The 26,621-nt window shown below is 45.0% G+C and overlaps 1 protein-coding gene across 1 annotated transcript in view; it reads left to right on the forward strand.

The window, feature by feature from the left end:
* Nucleotides 1-13,248, forward strand: part of LOC112611610 (O-acyltransferase like protein) — a 75,847-nt gene extending 62,599 nt beyond the window's left edge. The window contains exons 11-15 of the mRNA XM_025365571.1: nucleotides 599-712; nucleotides 2,995-3,127; nucleotides 6,341-6,527; nucleotides 12,326-12,468; nucleotides 12,827-13,248. Of these exons, the coding sequence (XP_025221356.1) occupies nucleotides 599-712; nucleotides 2,995-3,127; nucleotides 6,341-6,527; nucleotides 12,326-12,468; nucleotides 12,827-12,949 (700 nt within the window). The 3' untranslated portion in view covers nucleotides 12,950-13,248. The remainder of the gene's footprint in view (nucleotides 1-598; nucleotides 713-2,994; nucleotides 3,128-6,340; nucleotides 6,528-12,325; nucleotides 12,469-12,826) is intronic.
* The last annotated feature ends 13,373 nt before the right edge of the window (nucleotides 13,249-26,621 follow it).

Raw genomic sequence — 26,621 nt, forward strand, 5'->3', positions numbered from 1 at the left:
GAATTCACTCACTATCACAAGAACAGCAAGGGGGAAATCCACCCCCATGATCCAGTCACCTCCTATCAGGCCCCACTTCCAACACTGGGGATTACAATTCCACATGAGATTTGGGCAGGGACAAAGATCCAAACCATACTATCCTCCTTCTTGATCCTCTTTCCCCTGTGCTTGGAGTGGGTCCACCCTGTGTCCCATCCTGTCTTTGACAGTCCTCTCTCCCAAACCCACCACCACTTGTATCCATATCGTGTTTCATAGGTGACAAGGGGCATTCCCAGGCATGGACTCCTTTTGAGCTACACAGTAAGCCTCAGGGGGTCAGGCAGCGATGTGATTACTGTTCCTGTCTAGACCAGGAAACTCAAGTTCAAGGCTCTGCCCTGTGTGGCACGGCTAATGGATGGTCAAGACCGAGGCTGCCTCAGGTCCTCCAGCCCCAGCCCAGCTCTCCCTGCCCCTCATCAGCCTCTCAAAAGCAGGTCCAGCAGGAAGTTCCTCTGACAGTCAGGATTTCCAGCCTTTTGTGCCACAGGAAGTGCATCTGTGGGGCAAGAAACTGAAGGGCACTCCTCTCTGTGTCCTCTCTTCTTTGCAGGAGTACACAAATCCTCATCCTCCTTGGAGCCATGCTGTTCTTGGCATCTTTCACAGCCACTGCTCTGATCACATTGGCATATAAACTTCCTGTGGTGGCTCCATCAGAAGCCAGGTAACGTGGTTCCCCAGCCTGCCCCTCTCTGGCCAGGACTTCCCGGGGAGGGCTGCTGAATGCCAGGCTGCTCATCCTGTGCCCTTTGGTTCATGGAAAAAGTGGGTATGAAACTTTCGGTCTGGATGGGAAAGCTGATTGCCTTCTTGGCTTCCAAACTTTTGAACCTCTCAGCCTGCACTGGTAGGTCCTCTCTGAGCTCACGTTGCCCACTGAAGCGCTTCTCAGAGGAAAGGAGCGCCCCCATGTGGCTCCACTGTGTTTCTCCTCCAGCAGCCAATTGCTGCTCGGTGGCTTTGTTGGATGGAGAGACTGAACTTACCTCTCCAAGGTCACACAACTAGTAGGTGGCACAATGTGATTTGAACCTAGGAGCCAATCCACAGTGCTATTTCGCCTCCCCAATGAGGCATGTATGACAATGACACAGGAAAAACTGGTATGATTACCTGATAATCTTTTCTCAATGCAGTGACACAAATGAAAATCAGATCACGTCAGTCATCTGCTCGAATTCCTCCAGTGGCCTCATTGGTCACCCTCCTACCTGCTGACACTGGACCAGCCACGCCAAGCATGCTCCCCGAACCCCCTGCCCCACCCTCCCCAACCCGGGGCCTCAGCACTTGCTGTTCAGCCTGAATTACTCTTCTGTTAAAGTCTAAGATCTTGGCAGGGCTTTCTCCTTCACATCTTTCAGGTGTCTGTGCCAATGTCACCTTCTCAGAGCAGCCTTTGCTGACCTTCCAAAATAAAATGGTCAGAACCGTTCCTGGCATGTGAGTGCTCCATGTGAATCCGTGAGTGGGTGGCATGTGAGAATAAATGAACGAATCGATGATGACATCCCAAGCCTCCTGACCAGGAGACTATCATGCCCTTCCCATTTCATGGCATGGCCAAGTGATCGAGGAGGAGGCTCACTCATGTCTAGTCCTGCGTTTTCCAACCCTGGCCATATATTAGAGTCACTTGGGAGCTTCTAAATCCACTGATGCTTCCAGCCCCACCTCCAAACAATTGAATCAGAATCTCTGGGCATGGGGCCCAGGCAGCTGACTTTTGTAAGCACTCCCAGGGCATTCAAATGTGCAGCCACAGTCGAAGAACCATACGTCTAGTCCTCAAACACCTTCCCTTTCTCCAGCAGTCCCTGCATGGGCAGTTAGGTGCTGAGAGTGTGTCTAGCTTCAGTGGGGAACGGTGATAATTTTAATGGTGATAAATTTAGAGCAGGGGTTCTCAATCTGCGTTTAGGAAGCTCAGGAGAGTTTTAAAATTTCTAGTCCCTGGGTCCCACGTGCAGAGATGATGATTCCATGGTCTTGGGTATAACCTGGACGTCTCCCATGAAGGACACTGTTTAGGCAATGCTTCTCAGCCTTGAGGGGGCCAGGGTCACCTGCAGGGCTTCTTAACACACAGATGGTTGGGTCCACTGCCAGTAGGTCTGGGTGGGGCCCATGAGTCTGGGTTCCTAATAAGTTCTCAGGTAATGCAGGTGTTTTGTTTTTGTTTGTGTGTTTTTTTATTCTATTGCAACAGAGTCTCACTCTGTCACCCAAGCTGGAGCACAGTGGCATGATCACAGCTCACTGCAGCCTCAACCTCCTGAGTTCAAGCAAACCTCCTGCTTCAGCCTCCTGAGGAGCTGGGACTGTAGGCATGTGCCACCAGGCCTGGCTCATTTTTTTTTGTTGTTGTTGAGATGGGGTCTCCCTATGTTGCCCAGATTGATCTCAAACTCCTGGGCTCAAGCGATCATCTTGCCTCGGCTTCCCAAAGTGCTGGGATTACATGTGTGAGCCACCATGTCTGGCCTGATGCAGCTGTTGATGTCAAGGGACCACACCTTGAAAAACACAGCTTCAAAGAATAGTTTTTGGTATCCTTTTAAAGGCCTGGCCTGGACCTCTCATCACTTCTCTCTCAGGACAGTCTCTGTCCTTGGGACCCTTGGGTTCACATCTGGATGCTACATTTTTAGAGCATTCTGACATACTGGCCACCAGACACAGCTATTTAAAATGAACACACTCATCATATTTCCTTGGGATCTGGGGTGGAGGGGCCTGAGGGAATATGGAACCTAAACAAGACAGCTTTGGCTGAGACGGGACCATGAGGTACTGTTTGCACACCATGACTGAGGAAATGAACAAATGTGCCCTAAATGTACCTTTGGGCTTGCTGATTATCCCAATGGCCATCAGGGATTTGGATTCCCTTTGCCATGTCCAGATTAAACATAACATTTTGCCTTATTTCCTTGTATTTTTCAGTGAAGAGGCGACTGTATCGTATTTTGTGGAGTACTACACAAAGCCCTACTGCCGATTCGGGCCATTTCTTGTGGGCCTCTTTCTGAGCATTTACATGCACCAAAACAACCAGGAAAACATTCTCAGAACCAAGGTATGATTTCCCGTGCCTCACTTTATGGGCATGGGTCCGGCTGGGACTGTGTGGCCCACCTGGCCAGGCTCTTCCAAAGCTGTGGATGAAGGAGTCAGCCTGCTGGGTACTGTATTGTGCTGTAGAGTGTTACTGATGTCTCTCCATGCTAAAGAATAAGAACGAATTGGCCAGGTGCAGTGGTTAACACCTGTAATCCCAGCACTTTGGGAGGCTGAGGCAGGAGGATACCTTGAGTCCAGTTCAGGACCAGCTCAGGCAACATGCTGAGACCCCCGTCTTCATTTTTTTTTTTTTTTTTTTTTAAGATAAGAAGGCCTTTATCTTCCTGCCAGAGCTTGAATCTCTGCTTTCTTCACTGAGCTCTCCTTATGATGCTCCAGATTTGGAACCCAGCGTGGTCCCATCAGTAGGAGCCTTGGTACTGACCCAAAGAAACCACCAATGTGAGAAAACTACCCAGTGAGATTACAATGGCAAGACTCTCTTCTGGAAGAGGATACTGAGTTGGGTTGGATTTTTAACAGCACACCCTCAATGTTTCTATACACAAGATTCTTGGTCAGATTTGATGGTTGTGTGTGGGAATCAGGACATGAGGTGTCTGGAGGGGAAGAAGCTGTTACTTTGCTTTTCCAGATGTACCCCAACACTCATTTTCTTCTCTGGCTCCTTTGTGGGCAATCATTCTGGTTCACCATCCAATCTCGTTACTCAAGCTGGAAACCTGGGTTCATCTTGGATGCCTCCTCCTCACTGACCACCGCTCTCAGTCAATCATTCCCTACACCCTGCCGATGGTTTCTCCTGCCATCCTCTCTCAGCCTTTTGAACTGACCTTAAAGCTTTTCTCATCTCTTGCCTGGATGTTGTCACTTGTTTCCTTGCCTCCAGTCTTATTGATCTCAACTCTACTCTTGATGAGTAGATTTGACCCTGGCCCTTGAAGTCATTCCCAAATGCTCCCTCTTCATGCTAAGTTAAATGTCTTAAATAGATGGTGATCTATGTGAGACACCACCTTGGCTATACCCTTGAACGATGCAAAATCTCTCCATGACTTCCTTTGACATCCATGATAAGGCTTGATCTGTTCAACAAGGCCTTCAGAGTCCCCATGACATCACTCTGCCTGTCTCTCTAGCGTCATGTCTCTCACCACTCCCTGCCTTGCCCTTTGCACGTCAGTGATACCAACCTGCTCACAGTGCCCTTGACTGCCACCACTGATACACACAAGCTTTTCCTGGCATCTGTGCAGTTGCTCATGTCTCCTTCTCTGTCTGGAATCTGCCTCTTACCCCTTCCCCCTACTCACCTCTCCCTTTCATCTGACTTAACTCCTGTTTTGCCTAGAGGGCTCACCTAGAGTTTTCACCCCCAGGAAGTCTTTCCTTATCCCTCCAGGCCAGGCCATGTCCTTCTTTTGGGTTCCTCTGTGCACTGTGCATTTCTGGGCCCTGGTTTGTACCGCATGATAAAGCATTTATTCACCCCATAGACGGTGAGCTCCTGGAGTTCACTACTTGTCTCATTTCTGAATCACCAGCATCTGGTTCTGAGACCCTGACTCACTGAAGGTACTCAACACATGAATGAATGAAAGAGAATTTTCTTCTCAATGGAAGAAGGGCCAGGAATTAGGATACAACTCCTGCCCCAAACCCCTCTGCCAGGTCCTACCTTTGTTTGCCTAGGCTTTGTGGGTACCTTATCTAGATGTTCCAGAGAAGAGACCCTGGTCCTTGGAAAACCTCGTGTTGCCCATGGGAGGAAGAGGAGATAAGATTTTACCAAAAGGAATGAATATACAGAAGCTATGTGATTTTTTTTTTTTTTTTTTTTTTGGTTGGAGTTACGATATTTTCCAGGAAATGCATAATTCAGTTGTAGATTATAACAGAATGCCTTTAAAGAGAGGCTTCAACATAGTCTAGGTTACATGGGGGCCCAGGGAGAAAATGTGTGTCAGCAAAGGGCCAAACTTAACATGAAGAGAGAGCATTTGGGAATGACTTCAAGGGCCAGGGTCAGGACCAGGAAGCCCGGAGCTGGAACACAAGCCACGTTAACCTGGAGAAACAATGCAAACAGTTGGGTAGAACAAACTCAAAGCTTTAGAAGCTAGAAAATAAAGACTAAGCTGGAGGAAGCTGCCAAGAGTGAGATAAGGCAGGATGCACCATAATAAAGATAAGCAGACAAGTACAGAAACAGAACATGATACCCAAGATGCATTTTGAGAGACTGCAGGCCCATTTGGGCCAGGGAAGTAGCAAAGGAGTGAGGGAGATCCCAGGCTAAAAGAGTAGAGTGCCCCTGAGTATGTACCTTTCCTCTCCTGCAGCCAGGAACCTGAGACCTAAGCAGGTCTCAGAGACAAGATGGTGGACTGATCCGATGTTGGTTCAGTGCAGTGTAGACATCATCACAGCAGCTTGAGCACAGCACAGAGAAGCAAGACAGCTACTTGGGAGACAGGTCTGGGTCTAAAAAGGTCAAGTCAGGTGATGCAAGGTCAAGATCTTGAACTGAGTCAGGTGTTAGGAGTTAACTCTTGGGGCTATTCTTTGAGCTGAAGACTTCTCATCCTCCCATTCCTTCCACTTGACTAGGCTGCTGCCCAGGCCGGGGCTGTGCGCTGAGGCCCTCACATTTATGGTGAAGGCAGAAGCCATCAAGGAGCCTTAATTTGGTTAAGGGACAAAATGGGAGATTAGGAGTGGGTTAGAACATTACTTATTGGTTTTCTTTTCACTTTCATTTTGAAATGATTATAGATGCCCCAAAAGTTGCAAAACTAGTACAGAGAGGTGCTGTGTGCTCCGGCTCCCCAGCGGGCAACGTGTGACATAACTATGGTACCTGAACACAGCCAGAAAATGGACATTGGCACAATAGACCTCAGATCCACCAACTCTACACGTACTCATTTGCACACATCTGTATGGTTCTGGGTAATTTTGTCTCATGTGCAAATTTGTGCAACCCCTGCCCCCACAGTCAAGGTACTGAACTCTCTGTCACCACAAAGATCTCCTGGCCACCCCTTTTAAATTACAACCTTCCATTTTAGTCAAATCTATGCCCTGACTGAGGTTTGCGAATAAAGACCTAAATGACAGTAAAAACACCAAAAAATAAGTTTGTTTAGGAGGAGGGAATTATACAATGGCTAAAAAGGGCTGGGCCCTGCCTCTCCTCTCCCCGCAGATGCAGGTCCTGCTGGGGTGGAGCTGCTCCCTGGCCACCCTATTTGCGGTGGCCGCTCTGGCATACGTGGTGGACGACGCCTCTGCTTCCTTTCCAGTAGCTGCAGCTCTCTACCAAGCCCTCCACCGGACCCTGTGGGCGGCGGCCGTGGGCTGGGTCCTTTTTGCGTGCCAGGGAGGATATGGAGGTATGGAAGCGGCTCCGGGCTTTGCTGTTGGGTTCACACTCTGTTCCTTCAAAGGTGACAAATTGAACACACAAGGAGTGTACCAGAGGGCCTTCTATTTTCTGGGGTGGTTGATGAATGACTGATATTGATTCAAAAATATAAATTTCTCTCTGTCCTTGGAAAAGACAGAGAATTTAAATATAAGATTTTTACATGGATGTATGCACAAGTGCAGGTTCTGAAAGAAAAAGATGCAGCCCCTCCAATGAAGCTAGTTTAGAAGTTGGAAAGTGAATTCAGGCAGAGTAATGTCATGAGAAAAAAAAAAAAAAATTAGTGCTTAGGAGCAAGACTTCCAGTCACAGCACCTTAAGCCTTGGTTTCCCCATCTGAAGGTGTAGACTGAATGCTTGCCAAGATCCCCTTTGATCACTGAGTTGGCTTTCAACATGCAGAGAGCCAAGCAGATAAAAGGCTTCAATGGAAAAGAATCTTCTCCAGGTTAGAAAGGTGTATCCAAGTCACCTGATGCTTTCCTCCCTCTCCTCTCTATTTGGCGAGAGGTAGGAACTGTGTGCTTGGGATGTCAGCAAACAACAGGACAAGGCTGGCAGGAAGCTCCTAGAAGAGGTTCTGGCCTCAAGCTACCCAAAGCCCTGGAACAGGAGCAGTGGATCTGGGGGGAGGCATGCCCACTTCATACTCTAGGGAAATAACCCATCAGGAAGAGTTTAAACGTTTAAACTTAGCCTGTAAACCCATGCCAGTCAGCCTCAGCAAAGGTAGGTGGTGGGAAATAATGATTGAAAGAGAAACACAGTGGCCAGCTGACTGGGCACATGGTGTATACTAGACCTTGTGGGAAACATCACCCAGATCTCCAGTAGCAGTGACCACACCCCTGGGAGAAGACCTATAATTAGCAATGAGAACAACCGTGTCTGGAGAGAAAGCGACACAGTGAAAGTCCCACAGCTGGTGAGTGGTCGAACTAGAAAATGAACCCAGGTCTCAGCACGAAGTCCAAAGCCAGTGCTCTTCACGCCTAAGTGACAGCACTTCTCCCGGATGTTAATTAAAACGGTTCCTAAATGTTAGAAGTATTTTAACATAACGATGCTCTTTAATATTTTAATTTTAAAATGAGCCTTAATGATCTTTCATATTTTGATTTTAAAAGCTTTCCCTTATATGGAAAAGTGATATTAAAGAGGAAATGGACTGCGTTTTCTCTGACGGATGTATTTGCATTTATGGGAAATTCTGGGATACATTACCACAACCTTGCCACCTCACCCCATGATCATGTTCCTGTGCTGTCATAGAGCCTCATAAACAACTGCTCCCCGTGGCCTGGCACAGGTCATTTCTAATGTTGCAAACATCACAGTATTCTTCTCTACTGTGAGAGGTGCTGCTGTTTATCAAAAATAACTGGCTAACATAAATGATATTAGAGAGCAATGACTTAGGTTAAGTTAGAAGATTAAACAAATTTGCATTATTATTATTATTTTTGAGATGGACTGTTGCTCTTGTCACCCAGGCTGGAGTGTAATGGCATGATCTCGGCTCACAGCAACCTCCGTCTCCTGGGTTCAATTGATTCTCCTGCCTCAGCTTCCTGATTAGCTGGGATTACAGGCACTTGCCACCATGCCGAGCTAATTTTTGTATTTTCAGTAGAGATGGGGTTTTGCCATGTTAGCCAGGCTGGTCTCAAACTTGTGACCTTGTGATCCACCTGCTTCGGCCTTCCAAAGTGCTGGGATTACAGGCGTGAGCCACCATGTCCAGCCTGCAGCATTATTATTACAGTGGAACAAGTCAATGCTCTCCGTCATTAGTCTAAGAAAGGGTGCGATCTCGTCACCCAGGTGATGAGCAAGCCAGTTTACTTATTCTTGAACAATTTATCATTCAAAAGTGTGTTGTCATTAGCCAATCCACAACTGTAGGGGCACCTGATGTCCTAGATTTGTATCTCCAAAACTATCTACGAAATATCAAGATTGATTAGTAGGTGAATGTAGGAGGTGATAGCTTAAATACATTTTTGGAAAATATGTGTCTACCTGACTCACACCTGTAATCCCAGCACTTTGAGAGGCCGAGGCAGGTGGATTGCTTGAGCCTGGGATTTCAAGACCAGCCTGGGCAACGAGGCAAAACCCCGTCTCTATTAAAAATACAAAAATTAGCTGGGCATGGCAGCATGCGTTTGTAATCTCAGCTCCTTGGGATGCTGAGGCAGGAGAATTGCTTGAACCTGGGAGGCGGAGGTTGCAGTGAGCTGAGATCGTGCCACTGCACTCTAGCGTAGGCAACAGAGTGAGACCCTATCTCCAAAAAAAAAAAAAAAAAGTTTCTAGCTGATGACCTTTAGAAAAAAAAATAAGAAGTTTGAATAAGAAGAAATGTTTAGTTGAGATTCTCAGGACTAGAAGGGATCTTGATGATTCAATGAATCTTTAACCATCTTTGCTTGGTAGCAATGTAGACCATGCTGGTCTTGTTATGCTCAAAGTTGTCTTCTGTTGAGCTGCCAGAGTCATCTGACCACATTACTCCTTCAGTTAAAGTCCTTCAGTGGTGGTCTGTCACCTACAGTTTTCATCCTCAAACTTAAATATATGTGGGTCTATTCCAAAGAAATAAGAATTCTTTTGGCTTCTTGGTGTTGGCCCAAATTATTTGTATCCTTTTTTATTCAATACATTTTGTTTCCCTGGGTACATAGATTCAAGTTACCCTGACTATATGCTCTTATTTTTGTTCCAATTTTGCCTAAACATGAACAAATATAAACCTAGATACAAAATTTTATGTTTATAGCACATGCATTCAGAAAGCCAAAGCAAATTTATGAAGTAATCATAAAACTATAAAACCAATAAAATTCGCATTAGCAACATTAATATGATATGATGAATAGTTGCTGGAATCACTTGTGGCTCGTAACATGAACACGGTATTATTTGCTTTAGGGCGCATTCTTTTGTGTCTGGCTTATCTGCATGAGCCTGGATTCTTTGCTGACTTCATTTTTCTGCAATTACTTGGTTTTTTTCTACCGTGAAATTGTGGTTTACCTTTATAGCCTTCACTTGGGGGAAATGTGTCTTTTGTCTGTAAGTCCATCTGTGTTTTTTCACTTAATTACATAAAATACTTCTTGAACGCTTATTCTATGCCAGGTACTGTTCTAGAATCTGGGGATACAGCAATACACAAGAAAAATCCCGTCCTTGTGAGAGATTACTGTGGGGTCGGGGGAAGTTTAAATACAGTGAATAAAAATAAAGCAGGGATTAGTGGGTAACTAACTGGACTAGGGGTACATTTGCATAGATGTGTTACAAAAGCATTCTGGGCAGATGGAATGTGAAGGCAGAGGTCTCTAGACTGAAACGAGCTTAGTGACTTGGAGGAAGAGCAAAATGACCAGTGAGATAGGAATCAAGGGTTAAGGGGGAGAGAGAGGTGGGAAGGGAACTCAGAGAGGAAGATAGGACCCAGGTTAGGCAGAGCTTTCAAGGCCATGGGAAGAGTTTGGATTATATAAATGCCACGTCACATGAAGTCTTAGTCCATTTCAGCTGATATAACAAAAATCTCATAAATGAGGTGGCTTAAAAACAACAGAAATTTATATCTCACAGTTCTGGAGCTAGGAGATCTAAGATCAAGGCACCAGCAGATTTAGTGTTTGGGGAAGGCCTGCTTTCTGGTTCTTAGATGGAACTTTCTAGATGTGTCCTCACATGGTGGAAGGGTAGAGCGGTCTCTCTGGGGTCACTTTTTTTTTTTTTTTTTTTAAGGCAGAGTTTCACTCGTTTGCCCAGGCTGGAGTGCAATGGCACGATCATGGCTCACTGCAACCTCCGCCTCCTGGGTTCAAGCGATTCTCCTGCCTCAGCCTCCCTAGTAGCTGGGATTATAGGCATGTGCCACCACGCCCAGCCAATTTTGTATTTTTAGTGGAGACGGGGTTTCTCCATGTTGGTCAGGCTGGTCTCGAACTTCCAACCTCAGGTGATCCACCCGCCTCCGCCTCCCAAAGTGCTGGGATTACAGGCATGAGCCACCGCACCCGGCTCTGGGGTCACTTTTATAAGAGCACTAATCCCATTCCTGAAGGCCCAGCCCTCGTGAACTAATTGCCTCTCCAAAGACTCCACCTCTTAATACTATCGCCTTGGGGATTAGGATCTCAACGTCTGAATTTTGGGGGAATGTAAACATTCAGATCATAGCTCATGATTTGATTTGTGGATTTGTAAAATTTGTTTTCAAATTGACATATAATAACTGTATGTATTTATGGAGTACAGCGTGATGTTTTGGTATATGTATACATAGTAGAAAGATGAAATCAAGTTAATTAACATATGCATCACTTCGCCAAGTTATCTCTTTTTCTGTGGTGAGAATGTTAAGAATCTTTTCTTTTAGCCACTGAAAAATATCCAGTACATTATTATTAACTGTGGTCACTGCAGTGCAATAGATTACTAAAACTTACTCCAACAGTTTAACTGAAACTTTGTACTCTTTGATCAATATCTTCCCCTTCCCCATTTCTCCCTGATATGTGATTTTAAAAGATTACTCTGGATGTGGTATGGGGACTATAGGGTGGCAAGAACAAGAGCAGAGACCAACAGATCCACCGGGAAGCTCCCACGGAGGCCCACACAGGAGGTGATGGAAGATTCACGAGGGTGTTAGCCATGGAGGTGAGGAGCAGTGGTCTGATTTGAGACACATTTTTGGAAGCACTCTGTGGAGTCTGGAATGAAAGGAGTCTAGGATGGCTCCAAAGATTTATCATGAGCAAATTGTGATGCACTACTGAGCACTTTAAATGAGGAGGAGGCAGAGGAGAAACAGAAGTTATATTTTATTTCTGTGGCTTAAAACAACAGAAATTTATTCTCTCACAGTTCTGGAGGCTAGCTGTTCAAAATCCAAGTGTCAGCAGGATTGGTTCCCTCTGGATTTTCTGAAGGAGAATCTGTCCCATCCCCTCTCCTAGCCTCTGGTAGCTGCTGGCAAGCCTTGGCATTCCTTGGCTCGTGGACTCTTCACTCCAGTCTCTGTCTTCGTCATCACATGGTTCTCTTCCTTGCATCTCTCCTCTGCTTTTGTGACTCCTTTTCTGTCTCTTATAAGGACATTTGTCACTGGGTTTAGGGTCTACCCTAATCCAGGATGATTTCATCTCTGGTTCCTTATCTTAATGACATCTGCAAAGACCCTTATTCCAAATAAGGTTAGCAATAAGTCCTATTCAGAAAGGAAGTTTTCATCATATCTAATTTTAACTAAGTTAAATAGCCACAAGTGGCTAGGGGCTATTGCCTGGGACAACACAGTTCTAGAATATATACCAAGTTACAGAATATTTGTCCTGAAAGTCACCTAAAGGGTGATCAAATGCAAGGCTCTCACTGACAGATGAAGAGTTGGAGGCCTGGCAATGTTAAATGCCTTATCCCAAGGCCCCCCTGTGGCTACATCTTGATCCAGAACCCAGGTGAGTATGAGGAATGTATACCTTGTTTTATACATGGAATGTTTTATGCTCAGGGGCTGAAACCATGTATCTCTCTTGTGTTATCATCATTCTTGCAAGGGAAAGGTGGTTTTTGGTTTGCTACATTGTCTTAAAATTATGACGCATAAAGACTTTCCTAGGAAAAGTTCACAGACTTAGGTGCAGAATGCAACGGGAGCATCAACGGGACAACGGGGCATCTTCACCAGCCCAGAGACAGGCTGTGGCTTCATGCATCAGTGCTTGTTCCCTCCAGGTCTGGTGAACCGTGTGCTTTCTTGGGACATCTGGAGTTTCCTGTCCAGCATCAGTTATGCTTGCTACTTGGTGCATCCGATTCTGATCATCCTTTACAATGGCCTTCAGGAAACACTGATTCACTACACTGACGCAAACATGGTGAGTTAGCACGCAAGCACGCGCTCCTAGTTCTGTTATGGTATGTTATGGTACCATAGCTTGTTCTCTTCTTGAGCAACAAGGCAACCTATTTGCTTTTATGGAAGGCTTTGTTTTTTATGGAAGGCTTTTTTTTTTTTTTTTTTTTTTTAAGAGCTTCATTGTTCTTTGCTTTATTTGTGGGAGAAAGAGGGAGGGCTTCAGCACAGGATAATATCTTTTATTTATTTTATTTTTAATATGTAGCACTGATTGTCCTACAGATACATTTCATAGAGCTAGGATGGTACACTTTAGATCTGAACACAATAGGAATCCCAGAGTAAAACTGTGTTCACCCTGCCCACTTTGTCTCCAGTTCTATCTTTTCTCTGGACACTGTGTGCTGACCTTCGTCACTGGGCTGGCCCTGACGCTGTTCATTGAGAAACCATGTCAGGAACTGAAGCAGTGCCTGCTGGGCCACGAATGTTCTGGTTAAAACACAAAAGAATGGATGGACCTTATTGGTAATGACGAGCAAAGATGAGGTGGCCTTGTTTATGCAATGAATGCTTGCGTTCCTAAGAAGGGGTGTGAATCTCATTTTGTGAAAGTTTAATATATACATGTTCTTTGTATTTAATATGTGAAAGAGTTCTTAGTGCTTATGATGTTCTATAAATTTTTAGTAGCACAATAATAAACTTTTGTTGTACCATTTTAGCAAAAAAAAAACTGGATTTCTTTTTGGTTTAATCTGTATTTGATTGTCTATATTATCACAGGAAATGATTAAATATAAATTTTTTTTTTTGAGATGGAGTTTCGCTTTTTCTTTGTTGCCCAGGCTGGAGTGCAATGGAGCGATCTCGGCTCACTGCAACCTCCGCCTCCCGGAATTCAGGCGATTCTCCTGCCTCAGCCTTCCTGAGTAGCTGGGATTACAGGCATGCGCCACCACGCCCGGCTAATTTTGTATTTTTAGTAGAGACGGGGTTTCTCCATCTTGGTCAGGCTGATCTCGAACTTTAGACCTCAGATGATCCGCCCACCTCGGCCTCCCAAAGTGCTGGGATTACAGGCATGAGCCACTGCGCCCGGCCCTAAATATAAATTTAATGTAATTTGGGTTATGAAGCTCATTTGGGTTATGCTCTTCACTTTTCTCTGTAAAATCACAGTATGTACTTTCCCACGACATAACTGTCAATATGTTATTATGGCATCTTTGCAGACTTGTAACTTTATCGTAGAACCTCAGTGGTGTGACCCGCTAGCATGCATACTTCATGGGTCTGTCATTATAGGGCCTTTCAAATATCACCTATTCTTCACCATAGTCCCTGTTTTGGACTGAATTGTATCCCCTCCCGCAAAAGATCTGTCGAAGTCCTAACTCCCAGTGCCTCAGAATGTGGTGTTATTTGGAGCTAGGGTCTTTACAGAGGTAATGAAGTCCAATGAAGTCACTGGGGATGGAGACTCTAATCCAATATGACTGGTGTCCTTATACTAATCAGAAGTTTGGTCACGGAGACAGGCATGCACACAGGGAAGACGATGTGAAGACCCAGGGAGAAGACAGTCACATGCAAACCCAGGAACACCAAGGCAAACCCCAGAAGCCGGGGGAGGTAGGGACAGAGTCTGCCCTGGAGCCGCCCGAGACAGCACGGCCCCATGGGACACCTCGATTTTGGATTTCTGGCCTCCAGAACTGTAAGATAATTTATGTCTGTTGTTTCAAGCCACCCAGTTTTTGGTACTTTGTCACAGCAGCCCTAGATAGATGGATATCCCTATGCACCAAGATAAGGCCCCAACAAAAACTAACAGAGAAGGAAGAGACCTCAGCCTGTGGCTTCTAGCCCAACCCCCTCAATTTCCAGCGATGAGACCTAGAGATGAGGAGAGACTCACAAGGCCAAATAGAGAAGCTGGGATCCCGGTTCTCAGGTGTGTGTTTTTTCTAGGTGTATAATTTCACATTAGCTGTCTACACTTACGGATTAATTAAGTCCATTCCATCACTTATAATAAAGTTCTTTGTTTACTTAATCATTAAAGTATTAACAACCACAGGCTACAGGGTCCTCGTTAGCGTGGGACGCGCCACATCAGGGGATGCTCTTTGCTGTCTAGTGCGTTTTGCAAAGATGACCGAAGTGGGTGGGGAGGGGAGGGCTGAACGTTTCAAACACTGTGATGGCCATGGACAGCTAACCTTGGCTTTGCCAGCCAGCCACAGGGGACAAGCCTTATCTCCCTGAGGTCTGGTCCCTCTGCTGCGGAAGCCAGCCTGAGGGAGTGGGGCGCCAACGCTCAACAGACATGCCGTAAGAAAGCAGCCAAATTGGCTTTTCAGTGAACGCCGAAGTTCATCGAGTTCCTCGGGAGCCCCCTGGTGGCTGCTTTGGCACCTGAACCGTCTCACTTCATTAGGCCTCCGAGGAGCTGTTGAGGACCAGTGGCATTTTCAGGATAACACGGCCACACGGGTGGACTCCGGTGGGAAATGACTCACCTGCCAACATCGTTCTGCAGCCAAATTGCCAAATGCTTCCAGTGATGAGACCAGAAATCTGGGACCCGTGGAAGTAGCTAGCTGATGACTGGCACAACATTGGAAAGACTTTTTTAAAAGGGAAAAAAACCCAAACCTCCCACTGTTGTAATTTTATATAACATAAGGTAGGGTTAGAGAAATCCAGTTTTGTTCTGGGCTTGTTTCAATCTAGAATTCCCTCGAAGTTTCAGATTTATAGATAGTGTGTACCTTATTTGGATCCTGAAACAAATTGTAAAAATTATGATGTTTATAAGACTGGAAATTTAAATACTGATTAGGTATTTGATGATATTAAGGACTGATTGCACTTTTTATGTAATAATGATATTATAGTATATATTACTACATATATATGCATACATTTATATCCCTTATCTTTTAGTTGCATACTAAAATATTTATGAACAAAATGATATACAATCTGATATTTGCCTCAAAACAATATTGGGAGGACCTGGCATAGATGAAATAAGACTGGCCATTTGGTTAATGTTTGAAGCTGGGTGATGGATCCATGGAACCTCATTATACTTTTTCTCTATTTTCATTTTTATTTTTTTACAGACAGCATCTTGCTCTGTTGCCCAGGCTGGGGTGCAGTGCAATACCACACTGCAGCCTCAAACTCCTGGGCTCAAGTGATCCTCCTGCCTCAGCCTCTCAAGTAGCTGGGACTATAGGTGAGTGCTGACATACCCAGCTAATTTTTTTTTTTTTTTTTTGAGACAAGGTCTGGCTCTGTCGCCTAGGCTGGAGTGCTGGAGTGTAGTGGCATGATCACAGCTCACTGCAACCTCTGTGTCCAGACTCAAGCAATCCTCCTGCCTCAGCCTCCCAAGTAGCTAGGATTACAGGCATGTGCCACCATGCCTGGCTGATTTTTGTATTTTTTGTGGAGATGGGGTTTCATCATGTAGCTCAGGCTGGTCTTGAACTCCTGGGCTCAAGCAATCCACCCACCTCAGCCTCCTAAAGTGCTAGGATTACAGGTTGTGAGCCACCATACCTGACCTCCCAGCTAATTTTTTAAAGTTCTTTGTAGAGATGGGGTCTTACTATGTTGCCTAGGCTGGTCTCCAACTCCTGGCCTCAAGGGATTCTTCTGCCTCGGCCTCCCAAATTGCTAGGATTACAGGCATGAGCCACCATGCCCAGCCTTCTACTTTTGTATATGTTTGAAAATCATATAATAATAAAGAGAAAACAAATTTATAGAAAGAGCAGTTTCAGAGTATAGTTGATGGGTACCTCCTCTAAGTCTTCTAGATTCTGAAATCCATGTTTTATACCCATGTATCAACTGTGGATAAAAATAGGTTACATTAACTGTAAACAATCACCACAGCAGATTGAAAGGAACTTCAACCCTCCTTACTTTCCTCCAGACTCATTTTGGGGGATTTCAGAGACATCTTGCTTGTCTTGTGAACACCTGAATTCTGCTCTTTCCTTGTTCTGGATCTGGCTCCCTTCAGAGCTGCCCCTACCCTTGCTCTGCTCTCAGAGCTACCCAGAGCTGCAGGTGGAGGCGGTGGGGGTGGGGGTGGGGTGGGGGTGCTTCCAGCACTTGCTGACATCCCCACTCCACTCTCAAAGCTTGTCACCACGTGGGCTGGGACAGCCACCTGCCCAGACCATGTTGTCCATTCAGTGCACAAATGTCCTCCACAAATGCCACAAGCAGGTAAGTCCCTCCTGCTTCCACTTGGGCTATCTATACTTTCTCATTCAGGCTTTGAAGCAGTACACGGGGTGCTCGTCACGTTTTCATGGAAACTGCTCTTATAATTTTCACTCATTCCAATATAGGTTCATCTCCCTTGGATGCAGTATGAGTCTGTGGGCGCCAAGATGGAGGGTGACTGGATGGAGTGACAATTGCTTTCCTTCTGCATTTGTCCTTTTCATCACTATGTCTCTAGTTCTTTGCACTATGACTGGTACACAGTGGGTGTTATTAGTTGACACTAATGTTGGAAATGACCCCTTCTTTCTTTAGATGATTTCTTTTCCAGGAGGCTTCTCGTACAGTTGGGCAGGCTCCTCTCAATCAGGTCTCAGAGATGCTCAATTTTACAAGAATCATACCCTCAAACCGCCCAATTAGTCCCCCTTCTGAGGCAGGAGAATAGGGTCTGGAGTCAGGGAACTTAAGGCCAATTCACGCTGACTTCCTAGAACTAAATCAAAAGGAAAATCCCAATTTTCCACATCTAAGCAACAAAAGGATCAGCGGCTAGTCCCTTTGCAAAGCACCCCCACCTGCCATTTTCTGTGTGGCAGATGGAAAATTGAAAGTATCTCTGATTGGTTGCTTTCCACAACCAATTAGATGCTTGCATAGGGTGTAACCTTTGTAACTTCACTTCAGCCTCTGATTGGTTGCTTTCCACAACCAATCAGACTGATTGTGTGCCATTGGTTGATTTACATAGGGTGCATACCAAGTAACCAATGGGAAACCTTTAGAACAGGTATTTAAACCCCAGAAAATTCTGTAAAGGGACTTTTGAGGCCCTATGCCCAGGCCACTCCCACCTTGGGGCGTCTACTTTCGCTTTCAATAAATTGCTGCTTTTGTTGCTTCATTCTTTCCTTGCTTTGTGCATTTTGTTCAATTCTTTGTTCAAAACACCAAGAACCTGGACACTCTGCACTGGTAACACTTCTAGTGAAGCTCAAAGTTGAGAGGCCCCAGGGCCTTTGAAAGGATGAGAAACCTTTAGAACTTTAGTCCCTAGACCCCAAGTGGGATTTAAATCAACACTGTGTACATGCTGAGAGGTGGCCACTTTTGGTGGCCTACTCACATTTGCACCCCTTCCTCTTTCACTACACAAACCCTGATGTTGTTCTCTTATCAATGTGCCCACACCAAGGGAAATCATGGTATTTGGTAGAAACCAATAATGTTCCTCCTCTTTTTCTTTCCCTGTGATTGGTGCAGGTTTGGTCATGTGACCCAGCTCTGACCAATGACACACAAGGAGAAGTGCCCTGGGGACTTCTGGGAAAGATGGGGATGGCTGAAGTGGGGGTGGCATCATGGAGAAAGTCCTTGTCCTTACCACCTTCAGCCTTGTCACACTTCTAGATCTGTAAATGTGAAGAAGGACAAGGCTGATGCCCAGAGGCTGACAGAGCAGGATCTCTAGGCTGAGGGAAGCCAGGAGGATGGGGATTCTATGCTCAGATCAGAAGAGATCAGAGGAGTGAGAGCTGTGTGAATACCGCATCCTGGAGGCTGCCCGATCCCCGCCAGACAGGCCTTGAGCCTCCACGCAGAAGGTTGGAAACTACTTCTTTGGGGATTCTGACTGGCCCAAGATGAAATCCCTAAAAATATTGACATTAAAGGCTCTTCCAGAAAAGTCTCAGCCAGATCCCCTCCCGTGAAGCTCACACCATGGGCTTAGAGTAGGGTGATCGACCCAGCCTGGCTTGCCTGGAACTTTTTTGGTTTTAGTGCTGAAACTCCCACGTTCTGGGACACCCCTCAGTGTTGGTCACCCTGACTCAAAGCTTCCATTCAGCTTCTAAGTCCCTCATCCTTAATCATGAGCACAACCAGGGTTACCACAAACCTGAGAAAAGCCTTTGATATCTGGAAGGGGCAAGACTAAAAGGAATCCACAGAAAATGGAATTTCGAGACAGGAGATTATGCAGAGAGAAGAAAACTTAATGAAACTATCACTATCCTTGTAGAGGTAAGAGAAGATCTTGCCCCAGTAAAATAGAAACAGGATGTTAAGACAGAGAAGTGATTCTTCTTTCTTTCACTCATTTGGTTATTGACTCAGTCATTCATTCAATAACCAAATATTTCTGACAGCTACTTATTATAAGAACGTCAAGAATATTAATATGAATGTCAGAAATCCTCTTCTGTTCCGGCACCCAGAGCAGGGAGAATGAGGTGAAGTTGCATTTTGCTCTTGTTTAAGAAAGGGGTAAAGTGCTGGGTATTTCAGCAGATTCTGTGATATAAATGCATTTATTATTATTAATTCAAATGTTGATCGAATTTTTAAAATGTATTGATTATACCTAGGAATGCATTGATATATGCTTCCAAGTAACAACCCAATTTTATATAGTATTTCCTTTTTGTTAGGTAAGAAACTTAAAATAATTAATGTCTAATTCTGCATCTTTTGTTCCTACCATTATTAGCAGATATTTTTTCATGTTTATTTTTTCATTAATGTATAATTTTCATACAATAAGATTCACCTTTTAAGAAGTGTACATGTCTGTGAGGTTTGACAAACGAATACAGTTGTATAACCACCACCATAAGCAGGATATAGAACAGTTTCATCACTCCTGAAGATTCCTGGGGCCCCTTTGTAGTCAACCCCTACCCCCATCCCTGGCCCTTGGCAACCACCTATCTGTTTTCAATCCCCTATAGTTTTGCCTTTTCTAGATGTATTTATTTTAAAATGTTTAATTTAAAAAACTAAACATTTCAAACAAGTCTAGAGAATGAAACAATTCATACCCCACATATCCACAATCCCAATTAAACACAGGTTAACATTTTGCCATTTTTCCTTCAGATGTACTTCTTTTTGTTTGGTTAAAAAATAAAACATTGTAAACTCAATTGTAGACCTCCCTGCATCCCATTTACTTCCTCCCTTTTATCCAAGTTTCACCCTTTTTTTTAAAACCAATATGCATGTGTCTATAAATGGTATACTCTCTGTTTTTAAGCTTTATATAATTGGGTCCATACTGTAGTATCCTTTAAAATATGATTTTCCCATTACACATACAGTCCATTAATTTTTAATGCTAATGATATCCTATCGTGTGCACGTGTATCTTAAATGTTCATCCATTCCCCAATTGGTAGATACTTGGTTTGTTTCATTTTTCACTATTACAAACATTATTGTAAACACCCTTTGATGGTGTTTCCTTGTGGAGATGTGTTAGTTTTTTAGGGTGTTTGTTGGGGAGAGTAATGGCAGAGTCAATCTTACCTGATAATGCTAGACAGTTTTCTAAAGTGATGTTTACCAATTTGTGCCTCTACTAGTGGTGTATGGGAGCAGATACTATCACTTCAGTGCCCGCTCCCCAATACTTGGTATTATCAACTTGTTCATTTACTGCCTCTGATGAGTGTAAGGTAGGATGTGATCATTTCAGTTTGCATTTCCTGTCTACTCATGGGGTTGACCAGTTTCCAAGTGTATTGTCCATTCAGAGTTTCCTCTTCACAGACTGCCTCCCATATCCTTTGCCCATTTTTTTATTGGATATTTTTCTTTTTGTTATTGATTCTGAGACATCCCTTATTGATATGGTTTGGCTGTGTCCCCACCCAAATCTCTTCTTGAATTGTAGTTCATGGGAAAGACCCAGTGGGAGGTAATTTAATCATGGGGGCAGTTACCTTCATGCTATTCTCGTGATAGTGAGTGAGATCTCATGAGATCTGATGGTTTTATAAGGGACTTTCCCCTTTTTTGCTTGGCACTTCTCCTTCCTGCCATGATATGAAGAAAGATGTGTTTGCTTCCCCTTCTGCCATGATTGTAAGTTTCCCAAGGTCCTCCCAGCCATGTGGAACTGTGAATCAATTAAACCTCTTTTCTTTATAAATTACTCAGTCTTTGGCAGTCCTTTATAGCAGTGCGAGAAGGAACTAATACAATTGTGTATTCTGAACATTAACCTTTCATCGATTATTTGTATTGTAAATATTTTCTCCTCTGTGGCAACTTCATATATGATGTTTTTCATATGAAAGTTTTACAGTTTAATGTAGGCAAAATTATCAATCCTTTCTTTTTGGTTTTGTCCTTTTTTGGGTCTTGTCCATGAAATCCATAGAAATATTCTTTTATATTTTTTCTATTGGGGAAAAAGGCTCCAGTGAAAATTCCTGATGTCGTGCTGTGGTCCTTCGAGTTCTCTGTTAAGTGAATTTGTAAGGTTAAAGCAGTTCTCAATGTGGAGGTGGGAGAAGGGGAGGCTTTTTTCCCTCCCTAGGGGAGAATTGGCAATGTCCAAGGGACATGTTTTATTGTTCTTTAGTGGGTAGACACCATAGGCCGTGGAGACTACTAAACATCCTACAGTGCAGAGCGTAGTGCACCCCCCCAACTCCTTGCAAAAAAATATCCAATAAAAAATGTCAATAGTGCCCAAGTTGAGAAACCCTGGGTTAGAGAATGATGGTGATGATTGGATCGCTGAGTCCACACCAGCCAGGAACACTCAGGTGTGAAGGGCTGTCAGCTCTTAGATAAGTAACACTGGGCCATCCTGTGTTAAACTTGGCAAACATACCCTGGCCAAGACAGATGAGTCTATTGGAGGAAACTTGACCGAGTGTGCCAAACAGTCTAATATTTGCTCTAATCACAATAGGAGGAGGAGGAAGTGCTGTCAGTGCTTTTTAATCAGATCTCATTTCCATGCTAATGACCCCTACCTTGAATGATTTGTATTACGTGCTATTTCCAGGGGCACACACCATATTTTCTAGTCCCTAACAAATTATCAGCTAATTTCCGTGTTTATTTTTTATTTTTTTTTTTTTTTGAGACGGAGTCTCGCGCTGTCGCCCAGGCTGGAGTGCAGTGGCGCGATCTCGGCTCACTGCAAGCTCCGCCTCCCGGGTTCACGCCATTCTCCTGCCTCAGCCTCCTGAGTAGCTGGGACTACAGGCGCCCACCACCGCGCCCGGCTAATTTTTTGTATTTTTTTAGTAGAGACGGGGTTTCACTGTGGTCTCGATCTCCTGACCTTGTGATCCGCCCGCCTCGGCCTCCCAAAGTGCTGGGATTACAGGCGTGAGCCACCGCGCCCGGCCAATTTCCGTGTTTATTAAAAACTTCATGCCGTCTTTACTGATGTAGGGCAAAAGTGTGTTTCTGTTTCCTCCTTTGTAAAAAGATAAAACGTGGCCAGATTAGAGCCTGTTGGTCTGTACAGGCTGGTGGCAACAGAATCACCCGAAGAGCTTTTTAAAGATCTGGGTTCCCAGGATCTACTCCTGGAGATTTCCAGATTGGAGTGGGGTTTAGGAATCCGTACTCATTTTTTCAAAACTTCCAAAAGGATTTCAATGAGCCACAGGACTCAATGAGTGACAGGATTTGTTCTACATCACAGTCTCAATTGATGACATTCACATGCAAATAGCAACTTCTCCAAGACATGCACAGTCTTTGGCCCAAAGTCAGCTTTCTTATGCCCAAAGGGCTTCCCTAATAGCCTCCCTTTGGGAGCCATAGTCATTCTTTCAAGCAGTTAGGTACCCTTTGGCCAAAGATGTCTTCCATTATGGGTTCATCCAGGAGCTTGGGGCACTTGCTCTCTGACAGCAACCTCCATTCATTAAATGGACTCAGGCCAGTACCAGCACTCACTCATTCCTTTGTATGTTCAAGAAATACTTATTTGTTCCTGCTGTGGGCCAGTTATTGAGCTAAGCAGTAGGCATACAGTGTAGAGAAACACAGGTGCAATTTCTGCTCCCTTTGACCTTATAGTGTGTGCCCTGTGTGAGGGTCATGACGATCACACCAAAAATACCTAATTTCAACTTAGGTGAGAACTATGAAAGCCTGACTCTAACTAGGAGGCCTAGTGGAATTTCTGAGAAGTTAGCCCTAAATTGAGATTTGTAAAACAGTAATACGTAGTATTTATTGAGGGCTCATTATATGCCAGGTACCATCCTAAGCACTTTACAGAAACCAAGGCATTTATTCCTAATAGAGCACTCACATAAGCACTATTATCATCCTCATCTACACATGGAGAAACTGAGGCACAGAGATACGTCATGGGTGCAAGGCCACACAGCCAGGTGGGGGCACCAGGATATAAATCCAAGCAGTTCGAATCCAGAGCCCATATGCTCAGCCACCATGTCCTGATGGGTTAGCCAGGCGGGGGGTTTTATGAGCAATTCTTTCCAGAAGTTTGACTGTGAAAAGCAGGAGAGAGATTGCTGGAAGCTGCAGTGTGATGTGGGCTTGGAAGATGGGAAAGACTTAGGGCGTTTGCACTGCTTGAGGATTCTGTGAGGTATTTTGTGTTTCCTCAATGCTTGAAGGAAGATGAGGACTAAGGAAGCTTAAGAGAGGGCCTCACAACCAGACCCAGGGGACCCAGCGCTCCTCCAAATGTGCTGCTTTTTCCCCATTGTCACACAGTCTCCCTGTATCTCCCCAGGAAGCCCCCTTGTTCCCTCTGGTTATGTAAACATGTTCAGGATGTTCATGGATCTGGACCAGAGACAACAGAGGACACTTACAGAGACTGGCCCTCTGTGGTTTTCAGATCCACACTGGGAATGGGGTGGACTTGTGGACAGTGAGCTGGTGATGTCTTCCTCTGGTATCAGATGAGGCTCACAGCCTCATAAAAGCTTCTGAGATGTGTAGAGACTCCTTCTTGGGAAATGTCTTGTTTTACAGAGAATGAACCTGAGACCAATGGGCTTCAAGTGAATCAGCAAATCTGGTCTTGTTGGACACAACAAATCAGTATCCAGAACCCAACAGAACCCAAGTCCCATGAGAGATTTTCTTTAACTCTAAACAAATCCCCTACTACAGTCTCTGGGCTAGAAGGGCAGTCACTCTCCTCGATATCCTTTTATAAAACCCCTGCAAGAAACAGGGGAAGTCTGTTCAGGTTTTAGATACCCTACACTTCAGTGCTTACTAGATTGGGAGTTTGGAGAAACACTATCTAGCTGTTAATTACATTTTAGAAGTTCAAACTACTGTGCTCCATTGTGGTCTGACATGTAGACATTTTGTTGGTGAAGCTAAGCATGCCCAGCTGCAGAAATTGGACTTTTCAGTTGTTACTTGGTATGAATAAAGTAAGCAGGTTGTGATGACTATGATGATGAGGATAAAGGGGTTGGGAGGGTGGAGGCTTAGGTGAACATCAGCAGGACTCTGCTGAGGGGAAGTGGCATGGTGGGAACAGAGGAGCCAGGGCAGATGGGAATGCCATTGTCTGTGTTTGCCTGAAAGGCTGCAGAGAACCACAGGACAGGCTGAGACTGGAGGGAACAGGAGGACGCTTTCTCCACGCTGGAAATGGTTCTGCAGTGGCGAGCTTCTCTGGCCCCAGATTGTGCCTTCCCAGCTGGCAGTCTAGGAGTTGCATCCCTTTTAGGAGTTTTCAATCTCAACCCCTCCTCAGTGAGGAGTGGACTGATAAACCCATGATCTTCAGCTTTCTGTTCTCCAGCTGTCAGCCTTCTTCATCATGACGACTTCTGGCAGGGTGAAGAAGGAAGACCCAACCCACTCCATTCTTGGAAGGGAAGATTTCTTACATGAATGCCAAGGCTACACTGAACTGGCATTTGGTTTTTCTGCAGAGTTTTATGAGGTTTAAGGCTCCATCTTGCAGGTATGGGGGCTACGGCCACTAAAAAGAGATGGTTCCTGGGGCCAGACACTAGGGAAGAGGAAGTCTTTGGCCTAGAAAACTGAACTAAGAGGGCAGGCTGTGGATAGTTGAGAGAGACAGAGAGAGAATCAAAAAGATAACTACTTTCTTTTTGTTCAAGATTAGATTGTTACAAAATTTAGTGAAGACAAGGATTACTTGGGGATTTTGATAAAAATCCATTTTCTGACTCCTACATACTAACAAACATAAGTAAGCGATTCTGATGCCTACACTTCAAGAAACACCGACATTGACATTAAGGGCCTGGATGTCCCAAAATATGCTCCTAGAGGTAGAGGATATGAAAACAGTACCATCGTGTGGAGCAGAACGTGGAGAAGGGAGCCATGAGGATGAGGATGCTGCTAAGGTCAGATACTTCCATGGGCGGTGCCTGCTCCAGGGCAAAAAAAGCAACAAAAGTTGCTGCCTGCCTTGCTTCTGTCTCTTTATCCAGCCACCCTGTGCTTGCTCAGCGGGATTATCAGCAAGGTGGCATGCTGGCTGCATGGGGAGAGGCTGGCTCACAGCCAAAGAATCACGCTCACCCTGCTCACCTGAGTAGTAAGAGCCTTATGTGTGGAGCTCCTCCATGACAGTAACGAGGGATACAATGATTGCCACATTTGGGGCTTATGTGTGGAGCTCTTCTATGACAGTAACGAGGGACACAATGATTGCCACACTCGGGGCTTATTCTGAGAAGGCCTTCCATACAACTTTCCCCAGGCCTTCTCAAGAATTCCTCCAGTCTCACTTCTTCCAAGCTGTTAGTCATCTAGCTAAATGGTTAGCTGCTGCCTGGGAATTAGGGAAGATCTATATATTTGGCCATCTCTTCCAGGAATTCAAAATTCTACCCATTACAAGGATTTCTCTGTCCTGCCACAGCTACCCCTGAATGGGGCCATAATATTGTATCAACTTTCAGATGATTGTGTGGCACCTTCTGTAAACCAGGCTCAATGTTTTCTTAGTCAACTGATCCCAGGAAACCAGCCGTGAGGTCATGGCAGATGGCATTGTAGCAGGAGGAGGTGGTACACTGAGATTGTACAGCGTCCACTCCAGTGATGTACGGGCACTTTCAGGACCTGCCCCCATATTCCATAACCACTTATGATGGAGACCGCTGCAGGCATCCAAACTTATGACTCGCTGGATTAGATAACAATTCATTATGGACAGCTTAAGTCACGCGACCACTACTTTCCCATGGCCAGGTATTCTGTTTTTACAAGGGCCCAACGGCAAGTTAGAAATTTTTTTTTTTTTTTTTAAGATCAGCGACACGATCTCAGCTCACTGCATCCTCTGCCTTCTGGGTTCAAGCAATTCTGCCTGCCTCAGCCTCCCGAGTGGCTGGGATTATAGGCACCCACAACCATGCCCAGCTGTTTTTTTTTGTACTTCTGGTAGAGACGGGGTTTCACCATGTTGGCCAGGCTGGTCTTGAACTCCTGACCTCAGGTGATCCCCCACCTCAGCCTGGGATTATAGGCATGAGCCACTGCACCTGGTCGCAAGTTAGAAACTTTTACTTAGAAGAATATTAATAGCCAAAGAGGGCTTGGCTTTGATCCATGACCCCAGAGACCTTTAAGAGTTGTCATAGGTTTCATAGAACTACTTGAGGTGCCACGGATACTTGGAGTACTATTTATAGGGGCCAGATGGCAAAGCTAGACCAGCTGGAGAGTCTTCTCTTGCCCGTCACTTTCAGGAACGATTCTCAAAGCCACATCTCAGTACCATGAGAGCTACTTCCCAGGAAGCCATGTGTCACTTGGAAAGTCATTGCCGCAGCTGCTAAAGCAGAGCGATGCTTCCTCCTCCATGTTTTGGAAACTAGTATAATCAGGAAGCTACCATGATCAGGAAGCCCATATAATCAGACACTGCCATGACCAGGAAGCAGCCACAGAAAAACCAGACGTGTCCAAGATGTTTTCCAGCAGAAGAAGCAGAGGTTTTGTGTGTATCTCACTTCTACCTTCCAAATCCCATGTGAATGCCTGCTTGGCAGAATCTAAATCTCAGTCACTGCCTGTGTTAGTTTGCTGTGACTGTCATGTTAAAATATCACCAACAGAGTGGCTTAAACAACAGGAATGTATTTTCTCACAGTTTTGGAGGCTGGAAGTCCAAGATCCCGG

Source organism: Theropithecus gelada, chromosome 18 (genome assembly GCF_003255815.1).
Source record: "Theropithecus gelada isolate Dixy chromosome 18, Tgel_1.0, whole genome shotgun sequence".
Lineage (NCBI taxonomy): Eukaryota > Metazoa > Chordata > Mammalia > Primates > Cercopithecidae > Theropithecus > Theropithecus gelada.